The sequence below is a fragment of the Cyprinus carpio genome, chromosome B10 (assembly GCF_018340385.1).
Source record: "Cyprinus carpio isolate SPL01 chromosome B10, ASM1834038v1, whole genome shotgun sequence".
NCBI lineage: Eukaryota > Metazoa > Chordata > Actinopteri > Cypriniformes > Cyprinidae > Cyprinus > Cyprinus carpio.
In genome coordinates this window covers 13053365-13079680 of record NC_056606.1, presented here as the reverse complement: position 1 = coordinate 13079680, position 26316 = coordinate 13053365, and the positions used below count along the sequence as shown (strand labels likewise).

Here is a 26316-nt window from a genome sequence, read left to right as displayed (position 1 = left end):
TGAAAAATTTCTTGAGCCTTTAAATGTCATGAATGCTGCAGTCCACACTTGAAGATTGTACTGAACACTGATGATAACAAAAATGTTTTTAATAATATAATACAACACAACATATTTTTTCATTTTTTAAAAACATTTGAATGAATAGAAAGCAATGTTATGACGCAAATAAAAACAATATATGGCATATATTTTGTTATGTCCAGTTCTCTGCACTGATTTTGACACATCCAGTGGTTGAACACATCAGTCTGCATTAATAAATGTACGGGATTATTCTGTAGGGCACTCGTCTGCAGTACGTGTCCCAGGCCAGTCCGTATTTGGCTCTGCATTGTTTCTCATCTCTGGCCTCTCGGTGGATGAGCAGAATGGTGAAATATATGACATAGAAGTAAGGCAGAATATGCAACATTCCTAAGAAAAAAAGTTGCAATAAACAAATTATTAAATTATACTGTAATTATGAGTGGATGACTTTTAGAAAAACTGATTTTTTAGTAATATATAATATTTTGATATTTGGGATATTTTTGTTACCCAGACCTGGCAACCCTGGTCTGCGTTAAAATCATCATGCAGGAGTGTGGGGTGTTTGGTTCATTTGGTCCGGACCAAAAAGTAAAATGATACATTTGGTCCTGGTCCGCTTAGCTTAGCGTTCACATTGGCATTTTTGACATTGAACCTAAAGGCATAGTGATACGTTCACAACCTGACTGGTCGGCTTGAATGACGTATATATCGTGACGGAACTTACCGAACACCCGCTTTAAGTCGAACACACCTAATGCCGTCTGCTGGACTAAGCGCGCTCATTCTTGCGTGTACATTTAATTTTATTTTCACCAAATGCCATCTCACAAGGAGCTCATTAAAGGCACTTTACCTCATTGTTGCTCCATGTTTGCCCTCTGCTCATTTTGTTTTGGTTACACCGTGTCGTCAAATAATGTTGCATAGCATCACATCTTCATTACTTCCTGTTTTTGGTTCTTTAGAAGTGTTTGTTCTGTGTTGCGTTCATATTTCATTCGAACTGCAGCATGGTTTGTTTGGAAGCGGACCGAGACCTATCTTTTTCAGCGGTCTCGGCCCGCTTGTTTTGTGCGCACCAGGGTTCGGATGGCAGCGTTCACACTAGCACAAGAGTTCATTTTGAACCAAACATGACAAGTGTGAACACACCCTTAAACTATGCAACTGAAATGAGACGCATCAGTTCAAATCATTTGCTTATTACTTACCACAAGGCAGGGACCACGCCAGAGCCATGAGAAGGTCCCCCAGGTAGTTTGGATGCCTGACAAACCCCCACCACCCTGAAACCAAGAGACGCTTTCCTGTTGCAGTGGCGATAGTTTCCAGGTCTACAAGTGAAAAGAAAGGATGTGAAAATTCATCATTAATGCAAGTCTGGAAGCCATAATTTGGTCTCCAGTTAGAAATTCACCCTTTTCTTCATTTTAGATCCCGATGAAGTGTTCTAAAACAATGTTCACTTAATACAAACTTAAAGTTGGTAGCATATCAAAAGACACGTGATTACTAACGTGATACACTTTTATGTGTGGGGTCTCTTCTGAACTGATTTTTCTGAGAGTTGGATTTCCGGAAAATGTAATAACCAATTCCTGCAAAAGATCAAAAATAGGAGAGTTAGAAAATGTTAAACATTTAGATTGGTGCAAAACAGGCTGTAGATTACCATTTAGAAGAATAATCCCTGCTGCTTCAAGAGTACTAAGTGACTGTGGGTGCACAACCAGAAACATGGCCTGAAGACCATACGTGAAGGGAACCCAGGCCAGGTCGCCAAACGCCAACATGAACCCAAATCCATCATGCACAATATCCATAGTAGTAAGCACAGCCTCCTGCAGGCACAAGGAAAATGGTAATGTTGTGTGTATTTGGGACTCAGTCTATATTAATACATGCATGTATATATTTTCCGAATATACTGTTTTTTTCATACTTCATTCCACAGAGCATCTGTCACATAGAGGAGCTGAAAGCCGTTGACAAGCAGCATGGCAAGAGATGGAGAGCCTCTCAGCTCTACTTCTTTCATTAACATCCCCAGGTTTATTACCACCTGAAAAACAACAATGCAAAAGAGAAAAAGTGGGTAAAATACTTTGGTGTTTCAGATTTGATATTAGCATATTAGAATGGTATCTGAAGCATCATGTGACACTGAAGACTGGAGTAATGATGCTGAAAATTCAGCTTTTCATCACAGGAACAAATTACATTTTAAAATGTAATGCGTCAAATAAAAAAACATCTTTTTTTAAATTGTAATAATATTTAACAATATTATTGTTTAAACTTACCAACCCCAAACATTTAAACAATAGCATATATATTTACATACATATTTATATGTTCATGTAAAAATCTGTTGAGACTCTTACCCAGCCTATTAATCCAGGTCTTAGTTCACAGAAATATTTCAAGTCAAAATCTCCAATCCGAGGGTTGAGTTCTCGGCCCATGAAGAAGTCATAGAGAGGATTTCCTACAAATCACAATGTAACAGCATTGACAAATACTTTGAAGAGACTTCAAAGTAGAAGCATATCTGGAATATCTGACAATAACTGTAAATGATCTGTAAATATCAGGACTACTTATCGCACCTGTGTTTCCTCCAAGTGATAAAGCATGCTGAGGTGCCCAGAAAGAGCAGATATACAGGTACATAGACAGCAGGTAGGACACACCAATGGCACATACAGCCAGAGGCAAAATCAGCTCAAACAGATACCCGAGTGGCATTCCCAGCCAAAGACATACTAGCAACAGGACAGCAGTAATGCTCAGGGCATGGAAACCTAAGAAATAAAGATATAAAAATCAGGTCACAATCATATCTACAAAGATAAAAATATACCCAACTTCTCAAAAGATTTAGAAAGGTTTTAGTTTAATATTAAGCAGCACAACTGTTTTCAACATTGATGATGACAAGAATTGTTTCTTGAGCACCAAATCTGCATATTAGAATGATTTCTGAAGGATCATGTGACACTGAAGACTGGAGTAATGATGATGAAAATTCATCTTTGTCATAAGAGGAATAAATTATATTTTAAAATTTATTCAAATAGAAAACAGTTCATTTAAATTGTAATAATATTTCACAGTATTACAGTTTTTACAGTATTTTTGATCAAATAAATACTAGCCCCAAACTTTTTAATGGTAGTGTATCCTAATAATTTTAGATTATCAATATTTAAATTAAGCAATCAAGCTTGTTATTTTTCTTTAGAACTGTACTAATATATTATTATTATCATCATGTGTACTAATAGTATATCATTATATGTTTTTTTACTTAACCTTTAAATTTCTTTGTAAAAATGCACAGTCTTGAATTATGAAACTATGCTAAACTTAAATGAACAAAGAAACTAAGCACTGTCCAGATAAAAGGAGAAACTAAAGTTTACTGACAAATGGAATTTGTACTCTACTATGTATATAATAGTTTACAAGAGGTCAAAGGTTATCATGTCAACAAAAACTGTTCTGTTTAATTTGTGTCAAAGACATTAAAAATGTATTATTAGCATTATTTGTATAACATTACAAACAGGTAGACAGCATAGATTACCATTAATGGGATATTTCAATCTGGATCCATCTCTGAGGACCAATCCTTCAGAAACCTGTTAACAAATAAATCAGTTAAATATCTGACATACTCGCTTCAGAAAATAACCTAATTTTGATATGATACACTATCTCACCTTCCCTATGGGCAGTAGATAGAGAAAACTCTGCAGGGTGATCCAACCTACAATCAGAACTGCGGCCAATGGGTCCCATAAATGTGCAGTGGGGGGTAAAGGAGGAGGCCACTGCAGGACACTGGCTGCTGGAGACCGACACACACTCAGCAGGTACAGAACCGTCAGAGGCAGGAACACAGGGATGCAGGTGGCACCTGGACAGGTGAGGTGGACCAATGAACTCATATGGCACAGAAGCCACATACAGTCACACAGTAAATAAATCACTACACATACACAAACATATGCATATATATATATATATATATATATATATAGATATATATATATCTATATATATATATATATATATATATATATATATAAAAATTAGCTCACCAAGAGCACCTCCAAATTCCCTTTCAGCTGAATGCGTTGCTTTGTGCTTGTTAGGTTTCATTTTGCCTGTTTGGGACAAAGATGAGGCCTTAGCATGGTTGGTAAAACAAATATATATAAATATATACAATAATAATGTATTATTTAAATTTCAGTGCATTTGTTAGTTGTGTATTATACGCGTTTCGTTTGTAACGTCATGATTTTATTTTCAAACTTCATCGAATCAACCAAATAACCCTATAGTAACTTATTAATATATACATAAAATATATAAAGCGTATTTTTCTCTTACCTCTGTTTCCCAAAAACTTACTGTTATGTATGGAAACCGCTCATCATCACTGTAGATGCCTGAGGTGACGCCTGCACTCAGAACACGCGACCTGACCAATCAGCGCGTCCCGCTGCTGTCAGAAGAGTGGGGAGAGACAACCAGGGAACCAATCGGAATCAAAGACGAGCGGATGAAACCGCCCCCAATGCTTTCCAGACCAATGGGGATAGCGTGTGTTCTGGCTTCATTTTACAGTGCATTCAATAACAACAGACGTAAGGGTACGGATTTTAACTCCCAAGAAAGTGGGACGCAAGTTTTTCTTTATGTACATTACGTTTATTAAACATACACTATCCAGTTAATGCAGATTGAACAGCTTTCACAGTCTATGAATACAGAAAAAGACAATTTTCAAACATGCCGATTTGGTTTTTATAGACAGAACATCTTGCCTATAATATACAGTGATTAGACTTATTAAATAAATGGGTTATCGTTTACGTTTATTGTATGTTGTGTTCATTTTGGGACTTTGACAAGAGATATATTATATTTCAACTTTTAGCACCCATTGTCCACACACTTATAGCCTTTGATCAAATGATCTCAATCCAGCTATAATAGGTTTCAATCTGAGGTCACTGACCTTATATTAATTGTACAAGTGCCTTCACTGAAATTGATACTCCATCAGTTACATAAAATAACTGTGAATATAAGTATTAGTATTGTCCAACAGTTGATATCAATTTCAGTTATGTGCAAACTTGTTTGCCTATTTAAGGAAAAACACCCACTCTACCCCCTCTCACAGATGACCTCAATCACACTTTGCTCCATTGGAGACGGGTCCAGGCAACGATGGGCGGCACTACCCACAATCTCATCCAACAGGAAGTGCACTAGGTTCTCATCAGACACAAACCGCCACAGGTACATCTGCAAATAGTGGCAGTCCACCTGGATTTGCTGCAGTCCGTATCTGCCAAACGTACGGAGACGGACACATTCGAGGAATGTCTTCAGACTTATCTTAATGATGCCAGTCAGCACAGAGACCTAGGATAAGATAGAAAACTGGTCATGCAGACTGAAAAAATATTATAACAGACACACACACACACACACACACACACACACACACACACACACACACACACACACACACATATATATATATATATATATATATATATATATAAAACATAAAAATTTGCACTGGTCAGTTAGTTAAATGACAGAAACAATAGTTCAAATCATTTTGTTTTCTACCTTGTTGAACTCCACTGGGCTAAAGATATCGATCCTCTCAGAAAATAGCTTGTGAATGTTACTGAGCAAGTTTGTGTCCATTGGAGCACTGGAACAAAAAACATAAACAATTATAAACAATATCCCCTGTGTGATTATGTATATTCCATTACACCTTTACAGAACTAAGGCATGTAATCAGCTAAAGAAAAAAAAAAAAAAAAAAGAAGGAAAACATAATACAACAGTAATTATGATGCTAATAATAAATAATCTAAATATAATATTTGCATTAAAGTATTTAATAATAACAAAGTACAATATTATAGTAATTATTTTGTTTTCAAATGAAAAACTATAGCTTACATTTTGCCTGAAAATGCAGGGAGGCTCTAAAAATTATCTTTTGTTTAAAATAGATTTACAAATTACTCTCATTATGGGGAAAATGGTTGGTGCAGGTTGCTTTTTCAAATGCTCATCATAAAAAAAAAAATCTGATTTAAAGTCAGTAAAATTAGTGACGTGATTGTGCACCTGGGAGTGTAGCTTGGTGCATAGCGGATCTGCTGTCTTGAGCTGCTGTACACAGAGAAGGTGCGTTTGCTGGAGTCACTGCTGTGGGCTTTCCTTACTCCTTCCTCATAAAGCAGTCCCACCTAGTAAGCACATATGCAGGCAAAATTGGTTACTACAAATGGTTAAGTATTGATATGTATCTTTTTTCATGGATTCAAATGGTCTGTTACATATCTAGACTCTTTTTTGTATATGAAATATGAAACAAATGTTTGGTGCAACACCTGCACATCAATAGAGGTGGTATCTTCCACCACCCTCTTCATTACAGCCCGGACATTTCTAGGTTCAATGGTGTTCACCCAGTCTCTCGTTTCCACGCTCTTCCTCAGCATTTGACTGATGATTAATCCCTGAACCTGGATCAAAACAAAACTTGCTTAACAAATGTTTTCCAACAGCAATCCTAGCCCGAAATAAAAGACTCTGTACAGCTGAACTTAGTTTTTTACTTAGTTACCTTCACATAGTGGTTCAGCAATTTCTGAGCAGCTTCTCTGGCCTCTGCACACAGTGCTGTAACTGGAGTGACTGGAGTGTGGTGCTGTTTAGAGAGGAAAGGTCAATATGAATAGTGTATTTAGAGAGTTTATTTCAACAGAATATGATGCATATGGAATACCTGTACAAGAAACTGTTCATCTGTGAGTGTGAGGATGTAGGAGATGGTGGAGGTCTCATAGTCCAGACAGAGACGAGAGAGCAAGAGAAGGAGAGCAGGAGGTGTGGATCCTCCTCTGTCACCTGCGCTCTCACAGTACTGACGAGACGACTGGCAAATGAACTTAATAAAGCTCACCACCAGGCCCTCACGCACACCCTGACTGCAAAACTCACCCTGACAGAAACATATGAGAGATATTAGAAAAGTGACCAAAACATGGGAACATACTTGGTTATTTTAAACCACATAAATTTTAAGATTTTTTTTTTTTACTGGATTGGTATGAAACTTGGGGATTTTTGTGAACATCAATAAACATGGACATGGTTAGAAAAATGGTCCTAAAAATAGTAACATTACCATAGTAAATGAATTAGAAATATGGAAAATATGAAAATACAGAGCAATCTACAAATCAGCCACAAGTCTTTGATAATGTCTAAATATATATCCAAATGCAAAACGTATTCGCAGTGAAGACTGAAAATACTCTTATAAGCAACTAGGTAACACACTGCACACTCATTCTCTCTCTCTCTCTCTGTATATATACACACACACACACACACACACACACACACACACACACACACACACACACATTTTCTATATGTAAAAGGGTTTACAGGCATCAACTGATTATAACATAATACACATCTTATTTTCTTTATTTCTTCCACCAGATTGCACCAAATTGTCTTTCATGGAAGTTTTGCTCTATTTTTAACTTAAACACTGAGTTAATTTTCTTCTTATTTTGGATTTGTTTTAAATAAATTAGATTTATTTTAGTCTATAGGTGAAAATTGTCTAGTATCATAAAAATTCTACTAAACTAAACAAAAATACTTAATATTTAAAAAAATGACTGAAAATGTTTTAACCACCGAGTGAGGAAAACCAGAGGGTTACTGTATAGGGTTCTATACTAAAATGTCCCATACATGGTACTTTTTTAATACAAAACTTAGATATATTTACTTTATTCTTTACCTTGAAATAGGGCTTGTTGGAGAATGTGATGTCTTTTGCTGTGAAGAGATGCACTGATGCTAATACAGACTTCAACTGATTCAGAATAAAGTTTGATAAGGATGTCAGCAGTTCTGGCAGACTGGGTGTGGCATCTTTACTTGTAGCCCCGCCTCCTGATACACTAGCCCCTCCCGCTGACTGACGAGGTGCAGCCAAAGCCTGTCTTACATCAGTAAGGCTGTCATGGTAGAATGTTTGTAAGGCGGACAGGTACTGTTTGATTCTCTCTCTAGCTGCCCGCACCACTATCTCCGTTCCTTGGCTGGGCACTGCCGACCCCGGAAGTAGTTTGGATATGGCCTGTAATCTGCGATGGAAGCGATCCAGGGCTCTCACTAACAGAGAGTTATCACTCACTCCCTTCTCTTCCTGTATCCTCCTCTCCACTAGAGAGAAGTATCTAGCAGCCAGAGTGTCCACAAACACATGTAGCTTGCCATTAGCCATCTCTGGGATGTTCTTTGAAGCTAATTCGCCTTCCTGTGGACGGTTGATAAACAATTCTTGATAGGAGGCAATGACTAAACAGAGACTGCTGACAAACTCATTACACCCTCGATCTATGAACTCAAGAATGTCTGTTCCGGCAGTAGGAGAGAGGAATGGATTGGTCGTAGAAGAACTAGAAGGAGATACAGGATTTGATCCAGGATTTGTTTTTTGAACCAAGCCTCCGCCGGTATCAGTAACCGGAGAGTCTTTAAGCTCCGCCTCCAGTCCCTGGAGATCTGCCTCAAACCTAGACTGGGCGTGGCTGAGGAATTTGTCACAGAGCTCTTCCGCAGGCTCGTCTAACTGCAGAAGAAGCTCAACACATTCAGAAAGGTCTTTAGCACTCGAACCTCCATCCCTGCAAGCAAACATGAATTAATAAATTACATGAGATTAGATTTTATGGAAGGCATTTTGACTCAAATCATTTATTTTTTTTAAAGGGTTAGTTCACCCAAAAATGAAAATTCTGTCATTAGTTACTCACCCTAATGTCGTTCCAAACCCGTAAGACCTTCATTCATCTTCGGAACACAAATTAAGATGTTTTTAATGAAATCTGAGGGCTTTCAGATCCTCCATACACAGCAATACAACTACCATGTTAAAGGCCCAGAAAGGTTCATTAAAAACATCTTAATTTGTGTTCCGAAGATGAATGAAGGTCTTACGGGTTTGGAACGACACGAGGGTGAGTAACTAATGACAGAATTTTCATTTTTTTTGGGAGAACTACACCAGATACAAAATCAAAAGTCCAGATGCTTCTCACTAAATTCTACTAGATGAAACACAGTTATTGTACTTTTTTAAAATTTAACTAATACAGATATGTGCCATGATATCCCAGAAAGCACAGACCTGAATTTCTGCCGCAGCTGTTGTGCGAGCTGCTCCATAATGACATGGCAGTCATCTTGGATGCCCCTGAAAGAGGGCATATGACTATACTGCTGCAGTACACAGCGTGCCCTCCGGTGGGCACTCACTGCCTGGGCATATGCCTGCAGCTCCAGACACTTATTGAGCCTTGCTGGCAGCTCAAACAGGAACTGGAGCTTACGCAGGAGAGTGTGAACACCTGCACAGAAGATGAAAGATTCATGGCTTATGTGGAGGCAGAAATCAATTTCACCTTTAAATCAGATGTATATGAAAGTACCTAATGTGGTTTGAAGGCATAATGGTTGTTATACTACCAATACAAGCCTCGGTCGTGGATCTTTTATTATTACTGGGATCCATTTATATCACATTAATATTCATACCTGATAGTTTAGTGATCTGTGCATGCTGGTCCTGCAATGTCCCACTAATGTGGGCACTAAACTCTGTGATAGCAGCCATGTTCGCAGACAAACAGTCCATCTCATCTTCCATCTTCTTGAAATCATTCTTCATTTTTCTGATCGTGTCTGTGGAGAGACAAATAAAATTAAATAAAAGCCATACACTGCAAAATTCAACGAGAATAAGAATAGTCAATTATGAGTTCATGCCATGGGGACTTCAATAGTCTGAACAACCTTCATCTGTTCACTAACCTGTAGCTGAGATGAACTTATTGTAGTTTTCATAAACCAGGGTTTGCATGTCACTGTCCAGAGACCTGATCTGTTTCACCATGCAGCTCTCATGATCCATCAGCTCACCCAGAGAACACTCCATCCTCAACTGAATCACAGACAAGACATTTCAAAGACAAACCACAGTACATTTTAGCCGTCACATACGGGTATTTATGGGAGAATAATTTATATGTGGTATAAAACGCTGAATAAAACCACAGAGTGACAGCTTACTCGTGACATATGTGTACACCCCTATACAATACACAATAAACACCTACTCTTTATCATTATTCATCACACTACCTTATTTAAATAAACCTCTGGGTCGAAATGCGGTCCGTTGATATCGCACGGATCCAGAGACTCGGCTTGCTCTGTGACTTTTCCTTCCTCATTCAGGCCGTAGTAGTGCTTCAGCATACTGTGAACCCGCCGTCGCTGGCTCGGGTCCGAATCCGGTGGGGTTGTAGCTGAACTCATTTCTACTACAGTTCAACTATAGCCTAACGTATAAATGACAGATGTCAACAAAACATCTGTTGCAAGAGCCGTGGATCAACCTGCCAGCTCAGTCTGATGATGAGGCTGCTGCTCTGATCCAAAATGGCGTTACTGTAGACAGTATTTCAAAATAAAAGTCCGGACGTGAGTTATACTGTACGTACATAATGGTAAAATATAAGTGTTTATATAATAACGAAAATGTAAATCATGTAAATGTTAAAAGCTTAAAAAATAATGAATGCTTGTCACTGCTTCCATGCATGAAAATATACACAATATTTAGTTTGTTACATTTATTTCGTTCCTTCTTTTTCTCCTCAAGATGTAATTCTATTACACATCAAAGACCTTATTACAGGCATAGTTCATTTAAATAAAACATTAATAAAAAATCCGTTATAGAGAAAATGATTTACTGATAGGTATGCCAGAAGTTAGTACAAAGCGGGAATAAAAAGGTTTAGTGCTGCAAATGGTTTAGTTAATTTTACAGTCACAAAAAGTTGGTAGCGAAATTTGTGTATAAAGCCTCATAAACAACGAAAGGTAGTGGAGATACAATTTCAAGAGACGGATGACAGTAAAACTCTAGCAAAAGATTAAATGTAAATGTAAAAAAGGCACTTTAAGTTAGTATTGACAGATTCAATATTTCTATAACACAGATGTGACTGTCTACAGCACAGTTAGTAGGTACGTGTGTGTGTGTGTGTGTGTGTGACAGATGTTCAGATTGAAATATAAACATTGGATTAGCTTTAGAGTGGAAAATACAATACGGTACAGAAAGTCTGGGAATAAACATTTTAGGATTAACAACAGCAAGCGTTTTGCATAAATACATAAATACAGAAATGCAAGTGGGTGTACTGATCGTATTGCTCCGTTCAGCTGGCCGTTTTCCTTTCACAGCTCAGCTTGTGATGCCAAAGTTTTCATTTTCCACATTTCTAAATGTGATCGAGTGCAAACAGGTAAAGAAACATTCACAAAAAAACATGCGCACCACAAAATCAATTTAAGACAACAGATCTCATGCACTGATAAATACAGTATTGTGTTTGGTAACTGATGACAGGTTACTGTAGGGCTCGACATTAAGATTTGACAGGTACTTCAACATTTAAGAACAATTAAGAACATCATTTGTAAAAAATAAAAAAATAAGAAAGCAGTGCATTGAAATTAATTTCCAAAACAGGAGGTATAATGAACAAATTCATTCATTTAGTAATTCTTCAGAATTCAGACCATCGGTAAAGTTCCTAAATTGTTTGGTAACAATACCACAGGGTGAATAACTGGACGTTCAGAATCAGAGGTTATGAATAAATAACTTCCTTTGACATTTTTCTTCTAATTGTCCTGGACAATTGTTAATGCCGTGCCCTATTACTATTGTTTTTGTAAAAAATCATATAGTTAGGTACTTTCAAGCTCAAGACTGGAAACACAGTACAAAGCTTAGGGTTACATACATTTTAAAAGCATCACTAAATAGAAATAGCAGACATACGTCATCTATTGATCATCAAGCACCTACACAACTGGTGATTCAATGTATTAAATAAAGTTCTCTCTGCTTTACAAATGCAGATTATGCCCACATATGACCTGGATTGTTTTCAGCAGTGCATTACATGCACACCATCAGAAAGATATGATTCTTCAGAGCAACAAGGTAGTGGGACCACTACTACAGTCAGCTGCACTCAATGTGTTGAGTCATGATTTACCTTTGGTCACCACTTAACATACAAAAAAAAATCTTGTTACAAATAAGTCTGCATATGCAAACAAGCCCTGAAGTAAACAGACAGCAAAACCAATACATACATTCAACAGACAAGTAAAGTAGAATGTCATAATCTCAGTCTTTGCCAATGCTTTGCCACAGACAGCAGCCCTGGTTTTGCATATAAGAGCCGTTGTCCTATACTAGAGGCAATGACTGTTTGCTTTGGTGCAGCAGGTCTAGTATTAGTGACATGGATTAAAGTGCTGGACTACTGTACTCTTGATTTACTGCCACTGGGATGTAGTTTGGTTTGATGGTTGCATAGTAGAATCTACATTCAGAACAGTGACCTAAACAGAGCTTTCAGATTGTGTGTCATAGTCTTGCACTTGCACCAAGATATCTTTAAGTTAGTTTAACAGAACAGCATTATTGAAGCAAATTTCACATTAGTTTTCAACAGCCAACAAAGAGCTTTAACTTAAACCTGTGACATAACACACAAATTATCTATAAATACTGGTTTAGCTCTTCAGTCTGTGATCTTGGTCCGATCCGTCCATTCAGATGGTTTTGCACTGTGTCTCTGAGGATCTAAATAGACAGATGTAGTTCTGGTCACCGGGCAGAAGAGGGCAGTGTTGTAGCCGGGGCTCACCCTTGCTCCAAACTTTCAGTCACCTGAACCGCTGAGTAAGTGTGAGGCTGAGCCGGTCGCGTGAAGAAAGAAGCAGCTCTTTTGGGCTTCAGACGTTTAATCTCTTTGCCTGAAACAATGGAGGTAAATTAAAATGAGCTTTGTCCCAGTTTATTATTTCCTCATTGTAGACGATACAATTTAAAGGGCAGAATAAATGAACACCAGGTGCATCCATCGCACAATGCAATTTTAGTCTCTTACCGTCATCAACGTAGCTGATGGTGTTGAGTGAATGAACTCGGCTACAGACTACGCTGCTCTGCCTGCGCATTTTCCCCTGCCGTCGCTCTCGGGTTTTCTCATTGGTTTCCCGACCCGTAGGTTCTTGGGAAGGTGTGACCTCACCGTCAGTACCAGTGGCTGCTGACTCGCCAACAGAGCGCAACTCCACACAAAACTCAATAAGACCACTCATTAGTTCAGCCTAGAGGACAATATAAAGTACTTATGTAATACAATTATGCAAGTATAATACAAGTATATATATACAGTGGGGAAAATATTTGTTTGATCCCCTGTTGACACCAACCAAAAATCCAGAAAAAAGGTTAGAGATTGATTTGCATTTCAGTGAGTGAAATAAGTATTTGATCCTCTACCAACAAGCAAGAACTCTGGCTCCCACAGATTGGTTATGTGCCCATGTGGAACACAGATTAGTCCTGCCACTTTAAGAAGTTACTCCTTATGTCAGCTCGTTAGGTGTACAAGACACCTGTCCACACAATCTGTATCTTCCATTCCAACCCCTCCCACCATCATGGGCAAGACCAAAGAGCTGTCAAAGGATGTCAGAGACAAGATTGTAGATCTGCACAAGGCTGGAATGGGCTACAAGACCATCAGCAAGAAGCTTGGTGAGAAGGAGACAACTGTTGGTGCGAATAATCGGAAATGGAAGAAACCATCAATCGGCCTCGGTCTGGAGCTCCGTGCAAGATCTCGCCTTATGGGGTAAGGATGAGGAAATGAGAAAGGTTAGGGATCAGCCCAGAACTACACGGGAGGAGCTTGTTAATGATCTTAAGGCAGTTGGGACCACAGTCACCAAGCAAACACACTACGCCGCAATGGACTGAAATCCTGCAGCGCCTGCAAGGTCCCCTGCTCAAGAAGGCACATTTACAGACCCATTCAAAGTTTGCCAAAGAACATCTAAATGATTCAGAGAAGGCTTGGGAGAAAGTGCTGTGGTCAGATGAGACCAAAACTGAGCTCTTTGGCATTAACTCAACTTGCCGTGTTTGGAGGGAGAGAATGCTGACTATGACCCCAAGAACACCATACATAAAGATAAGCACGAAGGTGGAAAAATTATGATTTGGGGCCATTTTTCTGCTAAGGGTACAGGACAACTTCACCACATTGAGGGTCAAATGGATGGGGTCATGTACTGTAAAATCTTGGAAGAGAAATCTTCCCTCAGCCAGAACACTGAAGATGGGTCATGGATGTGTCTTCCAGCATGACAATGACACAAAACATACCACCAAGTCAACAAAGGAGTGGCTCAAGAAGCAGCACATTAAGGTCATGGAGTGACCTAGCCAGTCTCCAGACCTCAATCCTATAGAAATCTGTGTAGGGAACTGAAACTTTGAGTTGCCAAAAGACAGCCAAGAAACCTTAAGGATTTAGAGAGGATCTGTAAAGAGGAGTGGACCAAAATCCCTTCTGAGATGTGTGCAAACCTGGTGACCAACTACAAAAAACATCTTACCTCTGTGCTTGCCAACAAGGGGTTCAGCACCAAGTACTAAGTCAAGTTTTGCTTGGGGATCAAATACTTATATCACTCATTGAAATGCATATCAATTTCTAACCTTTATATAATGTGTTTTTTTCTGGATTTTGTGGTTGGTATTCTGTCTCTATATAGCCCCTTTCACACCGCGATTCCGGAAAATACACGGGTAATGCGTCCCGGCAATTGTTCCCGGGTTGCTAGATTTTGCACTTTCACACTGCCAGTGATTTCCCGGAATATGTGCGTGCATTCACACACAACCCGTAAAGGTCCCGTGAAGACAGGTGATATCAGGTAGTGACGTGTAATGTACGAGTCGAAAACGCTAGGCACGTTAACTTTCACTTAAGCTGGCGCACGATCTCAGCTTCAGCGCCGAAAGTGAGGAACTAACTGATCTCTGCTTCGTTACAGTTTGCACATATTTGTTTCGTCGTGAACGCTGATCTGCCTTCAAAACACCTGGTAAAAAATTTGCACGATAACGTGCGTCATCACTACGACACGGCATTAGTTCTGGCTTTTGTTCACACAGCGCTCGTTCCCGGACTGAACCTGGCAATGTTACTAGGTCCCCGACCCGGGTTCAATCCCGGAACGTGTTTGCGTTCACACAGAAGGCAACCCGGCAATGTTCCGGCAATTTTCCAGGTCGAATGTGAAGTGTGAAAGGGCCTTATGTTAAAATAAACCTACCATAAAAATTACAGACCCTTCGTTATTTTTTTTTAAGTGGGCAAACTTACAAAATCAGCAGGGGATCAAATAAATATTTTCCCCACTGTATATGTTATACATAAGTATATCATAAAAATGTACATGAATAAAACTTTTCTAAAGTTTGAGTCAGTAATCAAAATATATAGTAAAAATAATATTGTGAAAAATTATTACAACTTAAAATAACTATTTTCAATATAAATGTAATTTATTCTATTACTATAGTCTTCAGAGTTACATGATCCTTCAGAATTCATTCTAATATGCTGATTTGCTGCTCAAGAAACATTTCTTATTAAACATTTCTCAAGAAACATATCTTACTGAAAACAGTTTAATGCTATTAAAAATATTTTTTTTGTGTGGAAACTGATACTTTTTTTTTCAGGATTCCTTGATGAATAAAAAGATGAACCGCATTTATTTGAAACTTGACATTATAGACATTATAGACATTATAGTGACATTATAGATGTCTTTAGGTCTATTTTGACCAGTTTAATGTATCCTTGAATTAAAATATTAATTTGTTTAATAAAGAAATATATTTATGAAACATAATTCATCTGATAATATTAAAATGCAAAAAATATAATTTTATTTTGTATTTACTTATTTTATTGCTACAATACTTGCTTACACTGTCAAAAATAAAAACATTAGTTATTATATGCTCACCTTTTTTGAATAAATCTTTAATAACTTGTTGACAGGCATGCCAGCCTCCTCCCCATCAAACTCCAGCCAGAGTATATGTGAGTCTCCCTCTGTCTCTGGATAGCTGTGATCCCAGGAAAGCTCACTGAACTTGAGACCCAGGAGGACGTGCTTCTCTTTCACATCCATGACATACACTCCTTCCAGACTGATGCCCACACTCACAGCCTTACGCCCACCTCTGTGAAGGAGACCCTGGGCTGGCTTGTCTATCTCACCCATGAAAAAAGCACATCTGAAAAAAACACCTATGTTAATACACATATGTAAGGCTCAGACACTTGATATTTGAACAGCTTTCCTCTTGCGATGATCATACCCGTAGTAAGGCAGGGTGTGGCAGCTCCTGAGGTACCGGCACAGCAGAGCAATGGGCTCCAGACTGGAGCCAGTGGCAACAGAGGAGCAGACTGAACGATACTCCTTTATAAGATTTTGCTCCATCTCAGCATTCCTCCCGCCTCTCCCCCTCAGTGTGGACAGAAAACCTCCTCCTCCTAATGCAGCGTGGGCCGGTAGGAATGATGACAGCTTCTTCTCCCTGAAATAACATTACAGATAGAAATTGAAAGTAATTACAGCAAATTAGTTAATAACAAATTATACTGTAATAGTCAGCTAAATAATTCTAGGACAGAATTATGAAAACATTAATTAAATTCTAAAAGTTACATTTAAATGAGTATTTTAAAAATAAAAACAATTAAAAATACAATACTTACACATGTCTCTGTTACACATGTACTTAGTATAGTAACAACAGTAACTACAGTAACTTGTTTCCTTATCTAGTTGTCTAATAAATTTGGCATTGTGCATTACAATGCAATTTCATCTGCTAAATACAAAAACATAAACATAAATGCAGTAAATTATGCATAATTTTAAGCAAATAACCATAAACCAAACCCTGAATATACATGTCAAAACCTCAAAATAAAGTGAAACCAAACATTGAAAATAAAAAAAGGGACAGAAAGGGAAATGAAACCTCAACATTACATTAAAGGGACAGTTCACCCAAAATGAAAATTCTGTCATTAATTGCTCACCCTCATGTTGTTCCAAACCCGCAAGACCTTTGTTTATCTTCGGAACACAAGTTAAGATATTTTTGATGAAATCTGAGAGCTTTCTGACCCTTCATAGACATACTCTTGTGAACGGCGGTGGACGCTGACACGGAAGAGAAGTGTAGCCTATTCTCATAGCTTCATAAAATGACTGTTGAACCACTGATGTCGCATGGATTGTTTTACCGATGTCCTTACTACCTTTTTGGGCCTGGGAACATTACAGTTACAGTGCTGTCTATGCAGGGTCAGAAAGCTCTCAGATTTCATTGAAATATCTTAATTTGTGTTCCCGAAGATAAACAAAGGACTTACGGGTTTGGAATGACATGAGGAAGAGTGATAAATGACACAATTTTAATTTTTGGTTGAGCTAACCCTTTAACCATTTAATCACTGATGTCATAGCAGAGAAGGGCACCTGATTGCCACTGTTAGAGCCTGGTCATCAAGTCCAGTCCCCAGCTCAACGGCACAGGACAAAGCTCCCAATGTCAGCCAGTGTTCTGGGTCACAGGGATAACGACCCTCTAAGATATTCATCTTTGCCTCGTCATAAAGTAGCCTCAACACTCCTTCATCTTCAATCTGATATTACAAAATAAAGATGTTACACAACATAAATTCACCTCATGGAATCACAAAACAAATTCTGAAATGAACTTATTTAATATATCAATACTTCAAATTCTGTTAATAAATAAAAAAATAAAAAAATAAAACAATCAGCTTTGCCATAACTGAAGCAGATGTACTAGAAATACCATAGGCTACATGGATCTTTGAGTCAAAAGCCTGGTGCACACTGTATGTCTTGAGGTAAACATGAGGAATTGTAAAAGATTATGCATGTCTATATGATTGATTTGTAACATAAATCTCTTTAGGAAGCTTTATGTTAAGATAGCTCTTAAGAATAAGTGGTCCATGACCTCAACTGGCCAGCCTAATAACTCCAGACACAAATGATCAATCACGTCCAAAGTCTTTGATAAGATGTATAGTACGGCATTGCACAGTCTGACATGCAAGGCCTTTGACATTGTACATGTTGCTTTTGCGCAATAACTCTCTGGGGTCATATTGCATAATCTGACAAGCAAACATCTTAGTAGACAAAGACAAAACTTAGTGTGCATTGGGCTTAAAGGGATATTTCACCCAAAAGTTTCATCATATACTCAGCCTCATGTGGTTCCAAACCTGACTTACCTTCTTCAGTAAAATAAAAAAGCTGATTTTTTTTTTAAATTAATGAATAAATATAATGAAACTCACTGGGGTCCAAAACTGCATTGGACCATATTAACTCATTATATGGACAAAAAACACTGAAACATTCTTCAAATTATCTTATTTTGTTGTGCAACTGAAAGAACTGTTTTGGGCCCCACTGACCTCCAAAAAGAAATAAGTCATACATAAGTTTGGAAATACATGAGTGTGAGTAAATAAGAGAATCTTCATTTTTCCATGAACATTCCCTTTAAAACTCTGAAAAAAGAAAAATAAAAACACACACCTGAAGTTCTTTTGACCTGGGATAAAAAACATTTCTTTTGTACAGAAGACATGGCTCATCTGAAAAATACAAAGATGTGTTTTTGTTAAACACCTAAAATTTCAAATGAAGCGAAATGTGCAAAAGCAAACACACAAGCATACCTTGAGAAATGGCTTCTGGGGGGGCCTCGGTAAAGCGGTACAGCAGGTCCTGCCACTGACGACACAGCTTGTAGGGCAAATGTTTCGGTTTCAACTGCAAGTCTGTGCAAACATATCACAACAAAATTAGACTAAAGGTGGAAAACAATAAGAAGGACTTCATAAAAAAAATATGATGCTCAAACACTAGGGCAGATTTTTTCTGCTAAATAATAAGACTATACGTCTAACTGAAGGTTGGAACAAAACACAACTTTTGCCAAGAAAGTTGCCGTAATTTTTAGTATGGATGAATGAATGATGAAGTTGACACACTATAATGCCTAGTGTTTTCAAATCTGTACCTATTCTAAAAGTCATGTAGTGTATTCCAGACATTAAAAAGTAAAAAGCTGCCCTTGTTTTAAAAGACATCAAATAATCCACAAATGCCAGTGGGTGACTTTAACGCCCTGAGCACTTCCTGATGTCCCCTCCCAACGCTTCACTTGCAAATCAGCCAAAGACACTGTAAATGCCATCATTGTGCTTGCCCTTCTTCATAACCTAAATACCAAAAGGTCATAAATTCTGTCTCAGTCTGACATCTGAGCAGAGCACAAAAGAACAATCATTACCAAGCAAAGGAGAGCAGAACCAGAAAGTGAATACATCTACGGCAGAGTTGGGAATATTGAGGGCTTCTCGGACATTGCGGCCGAGCTCCTGCGCATTCATACAGCCGAGACCCTCCAAAGTCAAGTGCACTGCGCTGTTGCTCGCCAAGTACACCAACAAATCCTGAGCTGGAGAAACACAAGAGGGACAAATGATCATGTAAGGTCCAGCATGATCAGATCAGGACCTCCAGTCTGGAGACATCAGATCAAGAGCGGAGAGGACGAACCTCTGGTGACTGAAGAAGCCACACTTCCTCTCTGGGAATGAGAGGGCTCTGATGGCTCAGGGGGGAAGTCGTCATCATCTCCCTCCATCTAATCCAGAAACAAACACAAAACTGAGTAGGAAACACAAGACATTTTTATTGCTATATTCCGTACAAACTAAGCATAAATATAATAAAAAAAATCATTAATTTGATAGTAGTTTTCATAGCAAAATGATCAGTTATAAGCATAAACAAGTTTTAAAAAATCTGAAGGCTAAGCAGCAACTTATAAGTTCCTGACTCACTGTATGTTTTACAGTTTGTTTTCGCTGTTTATACCGTCACCTTGTTTACTATATTTGGTTAAATACGGTAATACTATCAAAGAAAAAAGAAAAGACAGCTGACGTCCCTATTCTTACCGGCTAACGTTAGCTAAGTTAGCTACTCCAGTAACAGACAGGACACCAAACACACAGCAACATACCGAGATACTGTCCTCCGTTTCAGAAGCTTCTTTCCTGATGAAAACAGGCAGAAAAGCAGAAGTATTTGGGGGAGATTAAGTTACATAAAAGCTGAGAGTATGACGGCAGCAGCAGCGCAGCTGGATGATGTTCTCTAAACAGCGCCCACCCTGTTTTTATACAGTCGCCCACCGGTGAAATCAGCCCAACTACAGGGAAGACGCAGATCTACGGCTCAGTTTGAGTTTTACGCCCCTGTTGTTCCTGATGCGTCCAGTAGGGGGAGGAGGATACACGGCGCTCGAAACTTCATTAATAACCGTCCCGTCCATAGACACTGACTAATTGAGAGTTTTGTTGTTTTTTGTGTGTGAATTTAAATAAACATTACATTAAAAGATATCAGATGATCTGCACTACGGATTAAAGTATCTGTTAATATTCACTGTTGGTCTCTACATACACACCTACAGGAGACAAATGAATTAGTGTTTTTGAAAAAAATAGCCTACATTAACATTACACATTTAATTAGTGAATTAAAATATTCATAATACACTCTTTAAAATGGCCCATGCGTGAATAACTCTGTCCACAAATGGAGCACAAGTATGGCTTGTCATTTGTACGGATTCACAGGTGTGCTGCAAACATAAATGTTTTGCCACACTGATCGCAGTAAAATGCTCTTTCAATGTAAAATAATTGGTGGTTATTACTTTCTTAACATAGTATACTTAATAAATCATAAAAAACTATCTAGCAGTCCCACTGACTCAGTAATAATTACAGCTTCTGAAATGCACTGTTCACTGATATTTTGAATTTTTTTTTTCTCTCCATACAATGGGATCTAGTTATGTTTTTTAGGATACCACTGATTTGAGATTAAACATCTCCAAAATATTTTGCACTCTGCATGACGAAAGTCAGTCATACAGATTTGGAGCAACATGAAGTGACATCAATAATAAAGCAGTCACAGGCACACACAAAAATGAAAGTAGAAGCAAATAAATACACACAAAACAACATTGTTTATTCTCACAGAACCACAGTAAAACTCCAAATGAGAATGTTGGAGAGTCCCTGCTTTAACATGCGGATGAACAATGCCAGCAATGACCACTCAACCACTTGATCTTCTTAAAAGCATGAACAAGAAAAGGCACCACTTTTACGAGTTGCAAATCCCAGTTCATTGTTTATGAATTTTCATATGATTGGGTCAATTGTGAAAGTTAACAGCTATTAACACAGTGATCTGGACATTTTCACCTTCATTCTTCAGACGAGTACCTGCATCAGTGTGTGCCAGTGCTTTAGTCTTATTTTCAAAGACAACACAAATGTGGGAAGAGCCATGAATGTTTTTGTTAAACAACAGTAATGATTTCAGACTTTATTGAGCACCATGTAGGATATAGTCTGTGGTTAATACCCACATTGGCCACCTCAACACAATACGCCTCAGTGTCCAGTCCGGCTCATCACTCTCCCTGAGAAAATATGACAGTGATCTAACAGCACCCGCTGCCTGACTGTTGCACCGGGGTGCTTTCAATTTTAAGATCAGGTTTCTCTGAACCCCCTGAAGTCCCCGGCCTCATGCGCTTCTTTATCTCCTCTGCCATGGTCATGAAGGCCTGCTCCACGTTCGTGGCATTTTTGGCACTCGTCTCAAGGAAAGGGATGCCAAGAGAGTCAGCAAACTCCTGAAAAAGTGTTGGAGAAAGAAGAATAGTCTTTCTGTAGAAAATAGTGTTTTCTGTTAATGTAGAACTGTAAAGTGTTTGGTGTTGAAATGAATGGGTGCAGTCAGAATAAGAGTTTGAGTTATCCAGACGAGACAACTTTTTCACTGGGAGAAGCATTATTAAGGGTTATTAAGTGGTATTTTGGCCAGAAGCAACGGTTTAAAAGTTTACAACAAACAGCTTTTCACGTCAGAAGACATTAATTGATGACCTGGAGTCGTATGGATTTCTTGTGGATCATTGTGATGTTTGGACTCTCATTCTGACGGCACCCATTCACTACAGAGGATCCACTGCTGAGCAAGTGATATAATGCTAAACTTCTCCAAACCTGTTCAAATGAAGAATCAAACTTATCTTCATCTTAGATGGCCTGAAGGCGAGTTAATTTTCAGCTATTTTCATTTTGAGTGAACTGTTTCTTTAACTAGTCTAAAAGGAAGTTCATTATTTCCCTACCAACCAACCTTAGCTGTAGTGTAGTCCACAACTTTTTTTGTAGTGAGGTCACACTTATTTCCTACAAGTAGTTTGTTGACATTCTCACTTGCATAGCGATCGATTTCTTTCAGCCACTGTTTCACATTGTTGTAGGACTCCTGAAAAAACACCAGCATTCAACTTTTAAGTATGTGTGCAGTTTTGATTACATTTGAGAGGTAAACCTTTATTTTACTAAGCAACAGCCATAAATGTTTCAAGTGTAGATGTGAATTTTTTAGAAAGGAGTCTCACAAACCTGATCCGTGACATCATACACAACAATGATCCCATGAGCTCCTCTGTAGTAGCTTGATGTAATCGTGCGGAATCGCTCCTGTCCAGCGGTGTCCCACTGTAAACATTTACATGTCTCATTGAACTTTAGAGTCACATTAAAAGAAGGACACTTAAGATGAATTCTAAAGTCTACAAACTCACTATCTGCAGTTTAATAGTTTTTCCATCCAACTCAATAGTTCGGATCTTGAAATCCACTCCGATCGTGCTGATGAAACTCTCTGTGTAGGTGTCGTCCTGGAAAAGAAAAATCAATCATATTTCAAGCACACACAGTCAGAGATCGTTCCTATCCAAAGATGCTGTTAAAAAACAAACACTTACTGCAAAACGCAACAGAATGCAAGATTTTCCAACTCCAGAATCTCCAATCAGAAGAAGCTTGAATAAGTAGTCACTGTGAAAATATAAAAAAAAAAAAAAAAAAAAAAAAAATACAGTTCTGAGATGTTCATTTTATATATAAAATATATTATTCATATAATACTAATATTAAATACTATAATAGGCTATAATTCTATTTATAATTATTTAATAATAATGTTAATATAATAATAATTAAATTATTTATAAGTGCTGTCAAATGATTAATCGCATCCAAAGTTTGTTTACATAATATGTGTGTATACTCTGTATATTTATTACACACACACACACACACATATATATATATACATATATATATATATATATATATATATATATATATATATATAAATACAAACACATGCATGTATACATTTAAGAAAAACATGTTATGTTTATGTATTAAATATGAGTGCTGTGCCTGCCTGTGATGAGGGGATTGTGAATTAAAACATTAATATTAGTCGAATTTTAAAATTAGGTTAAAACGAAACCAAAAATAGTTAAAATAATTTAAAAGTTTAAATAACACGTCGCAAATTTGTGAAGTTTTATTCCTTTTCACTGCGTCTCATGTTTTCAAATGCAATCTGTGTGATCGTCGATTCGGCTCTTTTTTTATTTATGCAATGCATAAATACACGATGCTGTTTTGTTCATAATTGTTTATGCAATTTACGAAATTATATTTGATTTATATATGTTCATTTAGACGTTATACACGTTTTTTTTTTTTATTTTTTTTTTATGGACAATTATTTCATTGCATTGACAATTTAATACGCTGCACTGTTTTGCTCATTGCGCCCTCCTGTGGCCTCGGGGGAGACAAGCCAAAAGTTTCCATAATAGCCTATTTATTTAATCTGCACATAACGCATAAGAAAGGAGATATTAGTCTACATTTTCTTTTGTGTTTGACTGTTAAAAAAAAAGTAAAAAAAAAAAATTGTTGTCTCAATAAATTGGGTAAATTAAAGACAGTGGTTAAATTTAAAATGTTTTTTCTATTGCGCTTTGTTTTAATAAAGGTTATAAAAAATGTAAATAATTATTGATACTGAACAATATGAAACAACAAATATATAAAAAAATTCTTAGCTATATCGCCCAAAAAAAATATAAATAAATTTTTATACATTTATATATAAAAAAAACATAAAAAAGAAATATTACATAAAAAAGAGAACAAATATAATTCTATTTTGTTTTTTATTAATATTATTTTATTTAATATTTTTAATACTAATTATACATTTCATAGTGTTTTTATGCATTTTTATATTTACTTCAAAATAATATCTAAAGACAGTAACAATTTGAACAATATTCTGGAAACAGTTTACAATAAGGTTTCATTAGTTAACATTAGTGAACTACTTTAGTTAACATGAACTAAGAATAAACAATAGCCTACTTCTACAGCATTTATTAATGCATTATTTTACTAATGCATTATTAAAAGCAAAAGTTTTGCTTGTTAACATTAGTTTAAACACTGTGAACCGTATTTGTATTAACTAATGTAAACAAAGATGAATAAATACTGTAATAAATGTTAATTGTTTGTTCATGTTAGTTAACTCATTTAATGAAAGTGAAAGTGACGTGACATACAGCAAAGCATAGTGACCCATACTCAGAATTCGTGCTCTGCATTTAACCCATCCAAAGTGCACACACACACAGCAGTGAACACACACACACCCGGAGCAGTGGGCAGCCATTTATGCTGCGGCATGTTAGTGCCTTGCTCAAGGGCACCTCAGTCGTGATATTGCCGGCCCGAGACTCGAACCCACAACCTTAAGGTTAGGAGTTAAACTCTCTAACCACTAGCCCACGACTTATGTTCAGCTGTTCTTTTTAATAGTCATAGAGTTGTTTCCTTACTTTATAATTAGTCAATAATGCCATCATTTTCTTAATTAAAGCCAAGAGCTTTCACAGAAACAAGGGATTTATCACACGAACCAATCACATCCAACCTTAACCGATCTTATCCAATTATAGCGCGACGGAGGCATTGCCTCCTCTCACGTGACTTTCCCCCATTCATCTCAATGCGCCTCCAGAAAAGTCATGGCAGGCTTCGGGGTCTCTGTAGAAAGTCAATGGACCGAAGGGAGGCAAGCCTCTGCTGTAACTTTACCTGCGTGTGTCGCTGTTGGACAGTATCGCTTTATTAAAACGAGTGACTTTTAGACTTTTTATACCATATTTAGTCATTGCCTCCTCGGAGGAAACGCACCTAATATATATATATATATATATATATATATATATATATATATATATATATATATATATATATATATATATGAAAATACCTATCATACTTTTATTTACAGAGCAGCTATTGTGCAGTCTGCAACCATGACAAATACTATCAGTGCCAAAAGTAACACAATTCATACTGTTTGCTATTTAATTATTATATAAATTGAACAGCAACTGCATAGGAAATTTGGTTGACCTGCCAACGAAAGGTTAAAGGAAATTATGAGAGGTCATAAATGTTCATAGTTCTCACGACTTACTATTCAGGGTTCATGATGTGACAGCAAAGGGATTGTTATTGTTTGTCCAGCTGGTAGAAGCGCTCTGGCCGCCTACTGTTCACCGGCTGACCGCGAACTCTAAGCCAGTGTTTAGCCTGGAATAGTAGCAATAAAAAGAGGATCTCGAGTTTTGATAAGCCTTTGTGGACCGTTTTCAAACCTCCTTGTAAAATCAAGCCAGTCTGACTTCACGGCTCCTCTCTCCTCTCCTCTGCTCTCAGTTTACAAGCCGCGCAGGTGCGGCAGTGACGGATGATGATGCGCCGCTATTCTGATCCGCTTTCGCCGCCTAGTGGTGGGATCCATGCATATGTAATTTTGTGCATACTTGCCAGAATTCAGAAAATATGTCAAGTAAACTGTAATGTAAAGTTTGCTTGTGCTTTGTTAGTATAAAATATGTTAATATTGCAGATTAGCTGATATATACACAGATAAAACTTCTGTCTGTGTGGTGTTTGCCCCGTAAGACAAAGCGCCAAGGCGTTTATATGTGGTTGCTAGAGGTTTATGTTTGGCTTATTTATAATATAATATTAAATTTTAAAAATTTTATTTACATTATAAGCTAATTAAATGTGTGTGTGTGTTTACTCCCCTCCCATGTTTTAGGCAGAAAACCCCCCCACATTAAACAGA

The 26316-nt window shown here is 37.5% G+C and overlaps 4 protein-coding genes across 5 annotated transcripts; all 4 read right to left on the bottom strand.

Annotated features, from left to right (window-relative positions):
• Positions 1-58: 58 nt before the first annotated feature.
• tm7sf2 (transmembrane 7 superfamily member 2) lies at positions 59-4596 on the bottom strand. 2 transcript variants are annotated; one of them, XM_042732622.1, is made up of 11 exons: positions 4459-4596; positions 4143-4208; positions 3762-3958; positions 3626-3680; positions 2646-2840; positions 2421-2524; positions 1979-2098; positions 1709-1877; positions 1554-1634; positions 1248-1370; positions 59-417 (listed from the first exon to the last, which is right to left on the bottom strand). In XM_042732622.1, the coding sequence occupies exons 2-11, from the start codon at positions 4201-4203 to the stop codon at positions 257-259; spliced, it is 1266 nt and encodes a 421-aa protein (XP_042588556.1). In that variant the 5' UTR covers positions 4204-4208; positions 4459-4596; the 3' UTR covers positions 59-256. The 2 variants fall into 2 exon arrangements, with proteins under 2 accessions (XP_042588556.1, XP_042588555.1); XM_042732621.1 differs by having other exon boundaries at positions 4438-4530.
• Positions 4597-4736: 140 nt separating this feature from the next.
• On the bottom strand, positions 4737-10641 carry vps51 (VPS51 subunit of GARP complex). The gene is made up of 11 exons (XM_042732618.1): positions 10318-10641; positions 9988-10117; positions 9712-9858; positions 9305-9524; positions 7910-8801; positions 6875-7090; positions 6713-6796; positions 6477-6611; positions 6211-6332; positions 5695-5782; positions 4737-5481 (listed from the first exon to the last, which is right to left on the bottom strand). Exons 1-11 carry the CDS (start codon positions 10492-10494, stop codon positions 5221-5223), a joined length of 2472 nt encoding a protein of 823 aa, XP_042588552.1. The 5' UTR covers positions 10495-10641; the 3' UTR covers positions 4737-5220.
• Positions 10642-10796: 155 nt separating this feature from the next.
• On the bottom strand, positions 10797-20463 carry frmd8 (FERM domain containing 8). Its single transcript, XM_042732620.1, has 10 exons — positions 20234-20463; positions 19765-19852; positions 19496-19663; positions 18879-18980; positions 18736-18794; positions 17635-17801; positions 16460-16681; positions 16102-16375; positions 13158-13380; positions 10797-13023 (listed from the first exon to the last, which is right to left on the bottom strand). The coding sequence occupies exons 2-10, from the start codon at positions 19850-19852 to the stop codon at positions 12911-12913; spliced, it is 1416 nt and encodes a 471-aa protein (XP_042588554.1). The 5' UTR covers positions 20234-20463; the 3' UTR covers positions 10797-12910.
• Positions 20464-21231: 768 nt separating this feature from the next.
• rab1bb (RAB1B, member RAS oncogene family b) lies at positions 21232-25896 on the bottom strand. Its single transcript, XM_019069744.2, has 6 exons — positions 25657-25896; positions 23075-23147; positions 22892-22987; positions 22710-22805; positions 22438-22569; positions 21232-21928 (listed from the first exon to the last, which is right to left on the bottom strand). Exons 1-6 carry the CDS (start codon positions 25668-25670, stop codon positions 21734-21736), a joined length of 606 nt encoding a protein of 201 aa, XP_018925289.1. The 5' UTR covers positions 25671-25896; the 3' UTR covers positions 21232-21733.
• Positions 25897-26316: the final 420 nt, after the last annotated feature.